This window comes from Cynara cardunculus, unplaced genomic scaffold (genome assembly GCF_001531365.2).
Source record: "Cynara cardunculus var. scolymus isolate 2C unplaced genomic scaffold, CcrdV1 Un_Scaffold_819, whole genome shotgun sequence".
NCBI classification, from domain to species: domain Eukaryota; kingdom Viridiplantae; phylum Streptophyta; class Magnoliopsida; order Asterales; family Asteraceae; genus Cynara; species Cynara cardunculus.
Window position 1 is genome coordinate 31,901 of NW_020200626.1, and position 12,221 is coordinate 44,121.

Sequence of the window (12,221 nt, forward strand, 5' to 3'; positions counted from 1 at the left end):
ACATATAAGTATCATCATTTATAACGTCATGGTCGGTTTATTAAGGATTTTGCGAAAGATAGATACTCGTGTGAATTTAAGCACAAAACTTATCAGATCAATAGATTTTTGGAGGCACCATTCACACACTGCAACACGATACAGAACATTGTATATATATATGATGGAGAGAAGAGAGACATTTATTTAGCCAAAGTTGAAATCGTTCAAAATATGGCCAGCAAACTATAGACTGACTGGATCTGGCAGATAATTAGATGTTAAAAATACATCACGTATGTTCTTTTACAAAAATACGCATATTGTATTGCATGTCATATTGAAATCAAGTCATAACAGATATAGGATGAACTAGAGATGCTTACTATAGGAGGATGGAAAGAATGGCGTTATAGATCATCTACAAGTATGATTTAGCAGCAGCAGCAGCAGTTTTATTGTTATTATCATATACAGGTTTCATCGATGCTTTTCTCTATAACATCGATGCAAGAAGCAATAGATTTTCCTTCGGACATGGCCTTAGCAAGATGAGCTCGTGCTTGTTCATGACGACGCAGAATTAGGATGGTGTTCAGTACAGCCCATCTCACTTGAGAATCTGCTTTCTTCTGAGTGAATCCCAAGCTGTTTAGCAACCCATCCAACTATTTCACAACAACAATTAACAATGACTTGATAATTCCAAGCGAAATTTATTTATTTATTCAATCAAACCATCAATGTAACAATGGTTTTGATAAATAACAATTTCTTACATTTATTATTCAAGGGTACTTTAAACATTATACAAATACCTTGACTAAGGAACAAAGGTCACTGCTGATTGAAGGTAAGAAAGTGTACCGTGCTAACATCAGCAAGTCCTCCTTCAGCATAACCATAAAGAAGATATTCGGTTGCAACTCCTGCTAAAGCTATGCACGAAAATTTGTTCAACATCTGAAATCATATTCTCGAGATCAATTAGCTTTTCTTCACCACTGCTCATTGAATTTTTAAGGTATCCCATACACTTAATAGCAGGAGCGATGCCCTAAGCACAACTTAGTAACTCAAGTCTTGGTTGGAAGCTATTAGTAGCCCCAAAACTTGAAAAGGGAACCACAATTCGTACTCATGACGGATGTGGGACACATGATTTCAGAGATGGGTGTATTTGAGCCAAGCAAGAGCTTGCTCAGCAGAAGGAAAAGTTGGTAAGACCCAAGCACATGGGCTACTATTTCTAAAATCAATATTTAGAAGACTTCAGAAGGAAAAGTTGGTAAGACTCAAGCACATGGGCTACTCTTATGCGGTATTACCTTAAATACTATATTCCCATGAAATATATGTATTCAGCGAGATTATGTGATAAATAGGAGACATACCGTGGCCGATACTCTTCCTGCGCTTATCTGCACATATACAAAGTTGCACACTGAAGACCAAGTCAAGTCTACGTTGGGCTCTAGAAAATTAGGATCCACTTATGTTGTTCGTTCTCCAATTTCAATTTACTTCAGTAAAAATATTTGATGATTTTTTTAACGATAAAATCAGTTAAGAGAATTTGGAGATAAACCACATAAATCAACAAATTTGAATTTAAGAAGTGCAATTGGAACAATGATATAAGAAGGCTTACTTCGTCAGTGAACTCAAAATCAACAAAAGTTGTCCCTGCTTGAACATTAAGCGATCCTTCCTGCTGAAAAGCTTCCAAACTGGATAGCGTATATCCCTTGGGAAGTATTCCCAGCAAATATGCAATCAAGAAATGTCCAGCTTCATGCTACAATACACAAAGGCATAGTTGATAAATCAAACCACAATGGTTCGAAAATCTAATAGACATTTTGCACTCATGGCATTGTCATATATAGAAGAAAATCTTCCAACTGGTTATATCTCAATAAGATATGGCAGTTAATTGGAATGGGGTTTCAGGGGAGAGAGAGAGGTGCTACTTGGATAACTCTGTTGTGATACTTTTGACTGATCTTATGGCCAATAGTATCAAGGACCAGGCTGCTAAATCCTCCACCAAAAGAGACCTACAAACAATCAATTCCATTAGACTAGAGAAACTTCTAGATAATGTACAGATTTTTTGGTTAATAGACTTTCACTTTGTAAGAAAACCAAACCAAGCCGAAACATACCAAATGTAGAGATATTCTATATCCTTAAAGATACTCGATATCCTTGTAAAATAGGAATTATTATGTTTTTAGAGATTAGGGTAATATTTTAATTAGCTGTTGTGAATATCTTCTTTGTGGGTTGGGAATCTTTTCCTTTTCTTCTTGGATTCTTTGTGTGTGTGTGTGTGTGTGTATATATATATATAGCCTTTGTACCTCCCTCTTTTGAGACAAGTGCAATAAAAGAATTCCACGTGGTATCAGAGCTTCTCTGATCCGAAAATAAAAAACTTAAACGTGCAGATGACAAAGAATTCAACCGCAATAAGGTAGCAACCACTTAAAACAATTTGTTTTGTTTTCATTATGGGCATTTTACAAGTTATCAATGAGGTATTATCCCACATATGACACTTAGCGTTATTGAAAAACAAACACAAACACAATAAGGTAGCAATAAAAGAATTCCACGTGGTATCAGAGCTTCTCTGATCTGAAAATAAAAAAACTTAAACGTGCAGATGACAAGTGCAATAAGGTCTTTTATTGCACTTGTCTCAAAAGAGTGTTAGTTAACTAGGACTAGGTCTGAGAGTAGCTTTGCTATATTACATATACAAGGGACTTGCATCAGTGACCTGGTCCTCTGACAAGTTTTCAAACAAAAGAATCAAATTATGAATTAATCCTTTGGTGATGCAAAAGACAGATGCTTCGTGCCCATCAAGCAATACTTAAGCTTAAGATTTGACTTAGTTAAAAATTATGTCCTGGATTTGAATGAAAATCTATGGCTGAGTTTGGGTATTTGATTGAATTTGTTGTAATTTATACAATGTGGCCCTAGCATTTCTGTTGATATGTCTTCCTAAACATTTGACGGGATAGCTATTAATATGTACATGTACATGGCCCGACTTTTGAGCTGCTATGGCTGCATACATGAGTCAATGTGTTGGGAAAAGAGGAAGAGCCTAACAATAGCTGACAGGTTATGTGTGTGTGTGCATACGCAGATTGGTAAGATCTGCAAAGAGGGTTATGATGCCACCCTCTGGAGAGCGCCTATCGTACCTGTCCCGGCCATTAGTGTAACACCCTAGCTTCTATATTTGTTATATTTCAATGTTTTAAGCCTTAAATATAAGTATTATGATCAAATTAAGTGCACTAAAAAGGTTCCAGCAGCTGTAGCATCTTGAAAATCATCATATTTTCAATGATAAGTAGCTTACAAGGATAAGCATGACAAAGCAAGTTAGTGTTGTCAAGGCAAGAAGCATGTGTTGGCAAAATTATTGATGACAAAGCAAGTCCCATAAGCACGATAAAGCATGCTAGTTATGAGTTGTTAAGGCTAGAAGCATGTGTTGGAAAAATTCATGATCAAGCAAGAGCTAAAAGCATGAAAAATAAAAGCTAGAAGCATGATGTGTCAAGATTCTTTTATCTTAAGCATGAAGGGTTAAACTCTCATAAGAGTGCTTGAGAGTAGTTAACGCAACGTATTCACCTATAAATAGTGCTTGCAATGTTACCATTTGTTCTATACCAAAATAAGAAATCACTCTCAAATACATTATCAAGATTTCATTAAGAAATCAAAGGAAAAGCTAGGCTTAATTAAGGTGAGTATGTTATGAGATTTATGAGATACATACATGCTATATAAGAGTGTTTTATGCATTATGCAGAAATTGATAAGATGTTTTGGCATATTTGCTTTACATGAAATGATGATACATTTACATCTTCAAGATATGCATGATGGCATGTTATGATATAAGTATGTGTTTTACACGCAAGGCATGAAAGCTTTTGCATGTTATATATGACCATATCCAGCGTACAGATATTACAAGGGACGTCTTGCAAACGGACCTTATGCTTTTATGGACCTCGAGGTTAGCAAACCTCAAGGCAAGTATGGCATACTTACATGTTGCAAGTGAGATCTCAAAGAAGTATTTTTATGCATGATAAAGAATTTTAGTGAATTATTATTCACAAAGTGTAAGTACCAAGAAAATTGTTTATTCATGGAACCATAACTACTCACAAAGTTTTTTAGCTTATGTATCTCGAGGAAGGAGTAAATAGGATTTGCATGTAGTATTGTTCTAATCAATAGCAAAATTTTGTTGTATTATAAGCTATATTGAGTTACGTTTCCGCTAGGTATTCTCTACCTACCCACCTGTCTCGGTTTCGGTTTCGGTTTCGGTTTCGGGTAGTATTTGAACTCCGATGTAATTATAAGCTAAGTTATAAATAAAGTTAAATTTCAAGTTCATATTCAAGACTTAGTAGTATCTTAAGAAGGTAATGGCACCCGAAGTAGGATTTGGCGTTACAATTAGGGGTAGATACATTGTGTCCGTGTGGATGGTGCCTCGAGTTGATTCCAACCCACCCACTAGTTTGCAAGGATGCACACCTCCTTCCCCCATTAGGTTAAAGTTGCGGGGACACTAAAACAGTAAGGGCTTGTTTACCAAAATTTGCGAGTAAGCGCTGAATGGAGCAAAAGGTTTGACTACAGTAAGTGCTGATTGAAAATTGTTGTTTACCAAATGTTTTGTATTAAAGGTTGACAGAGTAAAATGAACCCTATATCTATCCAAGTTGACCGGAAATTATTGTTTAGCAAAAAAATTTGTAGTAAATATTAACAAATAAAATTATTGTTACCAAATCTTTATTTTGTATGTACTCTCAAACTCTTTTAAACTTATCGAAGTATATGATGTTCAATATGATATAATATCATATTACAAAGTGACATCTTTATAAAACGAATTTACAACTTGACAACACATTCACCCCAACAAATTACAACTTAACAACACATCCTCCAAGACCACTCTAACATCCTCCAACACCACTTGATCATAGAGACTATTTTTTTAAAGACGCCAGAATTCCAAATCTTCCACCATCCCCACACACTTCCTCTCTAATATTGTAACACCCTAGTTTCTTTATTTGCTAAATCTCAATGTTTAGGCCTTAAATACAAGATTTTGTAAGTAAATTAAGTACTCTTAAAAGAGTCCAACAGCTGTAGCATTTATCAAACTATCATATTTATAAGGCAAGTAGCTTATGTTATGATTTTATGTCATGATGCAGATGTGGTATATGAAAGTTTTTATACATGTTAAGTATAGCCATTTAAATATCCAACTTACGGGATAAAGAAAGAAGGTACGTCTTGCTAACAGATCTTATTGGGCAGCCCTTATGTGGACCCGAGGTGAAAGAACATGTGAGAAGTTGGTTTACTTAACATGTAACCATGAGATCTCAAAGAAATGCTTTTATACATGAAAGTTTATAAGAATTATGTTAACTATTTGGAAAGAATGTTTTATCATGAAACCGTAACTACTCACTAAGCTTAAAGCTTAGGTATTCATATATGTATCTCAGGAATCAAGGAGTAGGAACAAGCTGAAGTGTTGCTATTCTAAGAGGTTAGAATATTATAAGTTGTAAATTTCCGTATTTCCGCTGCTGAACTAATTCTATTATAACGAAATAAAAGTTTAGATGAAGTTTCTTTCATTCGCTTGTACTAAGGCCAAAGGACGATACCCCCGGGAACGAGATGTGTTACAAATGGTACCAGAACATTAGTTTAAGTGAACTAAGATTGCCTTAGATTAGGTAACTTAGACTTAAATCGAGGAGGATAATATTGGGTATTAAAGCATTATATTCAAAATAACTAACATATATCCGAACTCCATCAAATTAGTTCGCTAATTTCTCATCCTGGTTGATATAATCATATGGGATAGTGTCTAGAAAGGTTGAACCGGCTGAGTTGTTGACTTCAAAACAGGAGAAGTCATATTATAATTGCACTGAACAGATACTAGCTCCCGTGATACCGGCCTGGCTATTTCATATTGGTAGTCAGACGGATTAGTAAGAAGTGTTGATCTTATTAAAATAAAAGAGTTGTGGTGTAAGAGAAATAGATTACAAACTCGCATAACCTTAAAATCTTAAGATTTAAGAATTTATACTTTGATGGAATACTTCACTAAGAGTTTATTCATCGATGAAATACTTTAGTAAAATTTCCTTTATTATGTTGAAAAATGGTGATCAAATATCAGCTAGTTAAGTAGTATGTGGGACGACAATTAAATGATCATGCTGAATCAAGATTTGCTAATTTAGTGTATTATTCTCAATTGTACTCAATATTGTCCATATCATAGTAGCCATGTTTTGATATATAATATCAGACAATGTTAAAAGTTAATATTATTGAAAGTAGATAATTCAGGTCAAACTTGTTAAAAGGTATATACAACTATAATACAAAACTATGACGCAAAAAGATGTTTGGGACATATATTTTGTCATTTTTATTATCAAGAAAGTCTGGAAAGGGAACAATCTTGTTGGAGTGCAAGAATGGTGAGCAACAAGTCGTATCAGAAGTCTACTATATACCGGCTCTTCACAACAACATTCTTAGCCTTGGTCAGTTAACTGAGATTGGTTACAAGGTTGAGATGGTGGATGAATATCTCAGACTTCATGATGAATCTGATCGTTTAATTATGAAGGTACAACGCTCCAAAAACCGGTTATACAAAATCGCTCTTCAAACAACACAACCTGTATGTTTGCTGACAAATTTAGACAACGAGGCTTGGGTATGGCACGCTAGATTGGGACACGTAAACTTTCGTGTCATCGAATGGATGGTACGGAAGGACTTAGTACGGGATGTACAGAGTATAAAGCATCTGGCACAAGTTTGTGAAGGTTGCATGGTTGCGAAGCAAACGAGACAGTCGTTTCCTAAAGAGTCCCTTTGGCGAGCAAGTAAGCCCCTTGAACTCATGCATGCAGACTTGTGTGGTCCTATTACTCCATCTACCGTTGCAGGTAATCGATATTTCATGTTATTAGTTGATGATTATAGCCGATACATGTGGGTTTTTATAATCAAATCGAAGGATGAGGCCTTCGTTACTTTCAAACGGTTTAAAGTTCAAGTAGAAAAGGAAAACTCATTTAAGGTAAAGGGGTTACGGACGGATCGGGGCAGGGAATTTACTTCCCATGAATTTGCTAGCTTTTGTAGTGCAGAAGGCATAAAGAGGCAATTGACAGCCCCTTACTCACCCCAGCAAAACGGCATGGCAGAACGCCGTAATCGTAGTATTCTCGAGACCACCAGATCTCTGTTGAAAACAATGCAAGTACCAGATACGTTGTGGGGTGAAGCTGTCCAGCATGCCATCTATATTCTAAATCGAAGTCCGACAAACAAAAACGGGAATCGAATTAAAGCAAGCTGGGTATGCAAAGAAAATATTGCAATCAGCAGGCATGCTTGACTGCAATTCTACGAAGACTCGCATGGAACCAAAGTTCAGTTTGTCAAAGAATGCAGACGGAGTTCCGGTGAACGCTACAGATTATCGTCGCCTCATCGGGTGTCTACGTTACCTGATTCATACAAGACCTGACGTCGCTTACTCAGTCGGGGTTGTCAGTCGATACATGAATACGCCAAAAGAGAGTCACCTGAAAGCGGTGAAACAGATTCTACGTTATGTGAAAGGTACTTTGCARCTTGGTCTAATTTATSAAARAGGTGGCGAYGGGAAGCTAAGTRGGTACAGTGACAGTAGTCACAACATGGATCGGGATGATGGGAAAGGCACAACAAGAACTATGTTCTACTTCTCAAACAACCCGATTAGCTAGTCGTCACAAAAGCTGTTGGAATGTAGGCTTCGGCCTACTAAGTTAGACAAAAGGGAGGAGGCATAAAGTAAGGAGCCGGCCCTAGCCCAAAAGGAGCCGGCCCTAGTCTCTACCCTAGTTTCCTTGATTAGGAGATAACCCTAATTATGTTTGTCTATATATATTAATCTCATTGTACTTGTAAACATTTTGTAGCACCTAAATAAAGAAAAACCTAGTTGCCCCCGTGGACTAGCACGATCAATCTGATCGTGTGAACCACGTAAATTCTTGTGTTCTTCTCTTGTTTTTTGGGTTGTGCGTATTGCGTGTGTAACGTTTGACCTAACAAAAGCAACATACAGTGGCCCTATCCTCTTGTGAAGCTGAGTTCATGGCAGCAACGGCGGCGGCGTGCCAAGCTGTGTGGTTAAAAAATCTGCTCAAGGACCTAACCGGTTGGGAAAGCTCAAGTGTTGGGTTGTATGTCGATAACAAGTCGGCAATCGCCTTAATGAAAACCCCGGTATTTCATGGACGCAGCAAGCACATCGATACTAAGTATCATTTCATTAGAGAATGTGTTGAGCGGAAGCTAATCATTGTGGAGCATGTTAGCGGAGAGGAGCAATTGGCTGACATTTTGACCAAGGGACTGCATCAGGTCAAATTCGCTGAAATGAGAAGCTTGTTAGGAATGAAGACGATGGAAGATTAGAATTAGAGGGAGAATGTTAACGGTAATTCTATGTGGTCAAGGGTTGACTGAGTTTGTGGGAGGTAAACGTTGAAGGCMTCCTGATCATTAGGAGATGTGGCTAGTGGTAGAAGATGTGGCTAGTGGTAGCTAGTAAATTTCCAATATTTTAGCTAGTTTGTTATTCCCAGTAGGAGTTTAAATATCATTGTTGCTGTTTATTTTAAAAGTATTGTATCGTATTTTCAGTTGAGAAATAAAGCTACCAGAAAATTCTTCCATAATTTGTTTTCTTTTACTTTTCTTATTCTGAGTTTGTATTTGGGTATAGCAGATCCTAAGCTTTGATATCCAACACAAACAACATGAGCCACAAAAAAATCTTATAACAAAGCAAGCTAGTTATGAGTTGTCAAGGCTTAGAAGTATGTGTTGGCAAAATTCATGATGACAAACAAGAGCTAAAAACATGACAAACAAAAGCTAGAAGCATGAGGTGTCAACATTCTTTTATATTAAGCATGAGATGATCAAGATTCTCTTATCCTAAAAAATGAGGTGTTAAACTATCATAAGAGTACAATTTGGGGGCAAGGAGAACCGTAGCTAATGCAATGAATTTACCTATAAATAGTGAATGAACAATAACCATTAAGTTCTATACCAAAAACAAGAAATCTCTCTTTATACTTAATCAAGCTTGAAGATAGGAATTAAGGGAAAAGCTAGGCATAATCAAGGCAAGTACGTTATGAGATTTATTGGGATACATACATGCTATATATATATATATATATATATATATATATAAATGTTTGATGCATGAAAGAGTATTGCAAAATCTTCTTGTAAAAGTTATGTTATGATTATGTGGCAAAGTACACCTTTTATGTCATGATTAGTGATGGCCAAATGGGACCGGCCCGGGCCGTAACCGCGGGAGGACCGGAACTGGGACCGGTTGAGGACCGCCGGTTATGATCCGGTTACCATTTTTGTCGTTTTTTAGGCCCGGGACCGGTTATGGGACCGGCCCGGTCCGGCCCGGTCAACGAAAGTCAAAGTTACCGTTTGAATTGATCAACTAGCCGTTGGATGGTCAATATAGCCGTTGGGGGTCGAATTTTGACCCTTTTTTTCATCTTTTTTCCTACCAAAGGTATAAATATGCATGGGAGTTTCCTAGTTAACATACCAACTCATCTCATCTTCAAAAACGCAAAAAACGCTCTCAATTCTCGGTTTTTCGCTCCATTTTGTGAATTCGCTACGTATTAATTTCTCGTTTCCACTTCACAATTCTCGTTTCTTTCTCTCTTTTACTTACGAAATGGCCGGTGAACAACCATCAAACGAACAAGTTGCAAAAGTTCTCGCCGAACACAGACGAAAGTTAGAGCTTTGGAATCACTACAACTTGGTGGTTCTCACGACCGGAAAACGAAAGGCACAATGCAAATTGTGTCAAGCTCTCCTTACGACGGAAGGAAATTCTATGTTAAGGAGGCACACCTAAAAAACGTGTCTGGGGTTGAGGTCGGGGGGCAATTCAAGCCAACCGATACTTGACACCCAAGGTCAAATATGGTCCTACGATGCCGATTTGGACTGATAAATGACAACACAATGTGTCATTCAAGTCGAGTTGCCTTTCGGACATTTCGACAACCCTCACGTTACGAAGTTGATTCAAAAGACGCTACAACCACAATACAAGCTGGTAAGTCGTCAAACCCTTAGACATGATGCTATAAAAATGTGGAAAATATGTCGGTCCGAAATGCAACAAATGTTTTCCGCTTTGCCTAACAATATTTCTTTAACGTGTGATGTATGGAGCGCACTACGGATTGCCGGTCTCGTATATATGCATAACGACACATTGGGTTGAGTCTACAACATGGCATTTATTCAAACGTGTAATCGCGTTTGAACCGTTTGGTGTGCCACATTCGGGTGCACGTCAAAAGATTATTAAAAAAATGTCTTGCATTTTATAATTTAACTGCTAAAATAATTAGTATTTCATTTGATAATGCTAGTAATAACAATTCTTGTGTGGAAAAATTAAAGTGTCATTTGACACCTATTTTAGACGGTAAATTGTTTCATACACGTTGTGCAAATATAATAAATTTAGCCGTTCAAGACGGTTTAAATATTTGTAAACCCATTATAGATAAGTTTAGACTTATGTTGCAGCGATTTTTCACAAAAGGTAAAAAAATAAATGCGGCCTATAGACCGTATTGCAAGGACGTCGGTTTTAGAGTTTTGGGACCGAGGTTCGATATGCCCGTTCGTTGGAACTCGACATATTTTATGATTGAAAATTTGTTAAAACAAGAAAATTACATTTTTGCTTTTTATAGACACCATTACCCGCAAAACTCTATTGGAAATCTTGATTGGCCGTGCTCGAAGGATTGTACGATATTTTAGGTGATTTTAAAAATGCGACAACACTTTTATCGGGAATTTATTATCCAACAAGCCCTTTATTTTTAAACCAAATCTATATTTTGGCAAGTAAAATTATCCAATACGAAGACCATCACGATTGGGGAAGGTTAATGTCTTGCATGAAAAAGAAATTATTAAAATATTTTATGGGCATCCCATTTGATTTTCTTTGTGCTGCGGCGTTAAACCCGTATTTAAATATTGTTGGTGTTGAAGTTTTAATTACACAAATATGTGTGGCTTTTGGTTTGGATACCGCTACGGATAATTCTTTTTCAATGGAAAAAAAACGTTTATTTAATCGCAATTTTCAAGATTTATTTGATCATTACAAACATTTTTATGGAGGAAACCAACCACAAACACCTTCCTCACGTGAATACTGGTTGAATTTTATGGGTTTTTGCTGTGTTAGGGGAGCTTTTGTGCGTTTTCAGCTCCTTTTCTTTATTTTTAGTTGTTTGTTTGAGTCGGTTGGGCTTTGTTTGTTTTGGCTTTTGGTGGCTTGGTATGGGTTTTTCCAAGTCGTTTGTTTTTTGTTGCGTTGGTAGTGGTCTGTTTTTGGTCGCTTTGCTGTAATTTTCTTTATGATATATAAAATTGTCTGGTTTCCGTTCAAAAAAAAAAAAAAACCTTCCTCACGTGGTTTTGCGGGTTCTAGTTCTTCTTCTAGTGAAGTCGTAAAGAGTTGATGACTAATTTAATGAACGAGGTTTTAATGAATCAAGTAAAAAAAGTCGATATGATAACGATTTGGGTGAACTAAATATGTATGTGCATACTAACTTTATGGCCGCATGTCCCGCAAATGATGTCGAAGATTTTAAAAAAATTTGATTTATTAGATTTTTGGAAACAAAAAGAACCTCAATTCCCGATTTTGGCGTGCATCGCACGTGATGTACTAACAATCCAAGCTAGTACCGTAGCTTCGGAGTCTGCTTTTTCTCTTCGTGGCAGGATCATTTCGATACGTCGGACAAGACTAAGCCCGGAGTCCGTTGAGTGTTGCATCTGCTTGAAGGATTATTTGGATAGCGTTGATAGGATTCAACACACAACATCGTTAGAGATGGAGATTGAAACGGTGGAAGAAAATGAAATCTCCATGGGACTAAACACGCCACCAACTACCAATACCGAGAGCACTTACTCCCAATATGACGATGATGAGGAACTCGACATTGATGACCTTGAAGACCAAGAGGCTATTA

General features: G+C 36.9%; 1 protein-coding gene across 2 annotated transcripts in view; it reads right to left on the reverse strand.

The window, feature by feature from the left end:
- Positions 1-165: 165 nt before the first annotated feature.
- The window catches only part of LOC112502002, a 24,576-nt gene continuing 12,520 nt past the window's right edge, over positions 166-12,221 (reverse strand). The window contains exons 3-7 of one of the 2 annotated variants that reach the window (XM_025105795.1): positions 1,953-2,039; positions 1,631-1,777; positions 1,374-1,400; positions 847-942; positions 166-647 (exon numbers count right to left, since the gene is read on the reverse strand). In XM_025105795.1, coding sequence (XP_024961563.1) covers positions 447-647; positions 847-942; positions 1,374-1,400; positions 1,631-1,777; positions 1,953-2,039 — 558 coding nt within the window. In that variant the 3' untranslated portion in view covers positions 166-446. The remainder of the gene's footprint in view (positions 648-846; positions 943-1,373; positions 1,401-1,630; positions 1,778-1,952; positions 2,040-12,221) is intronic. The other variant, XM_025105796.1, reaches the window with a different exon arrangement.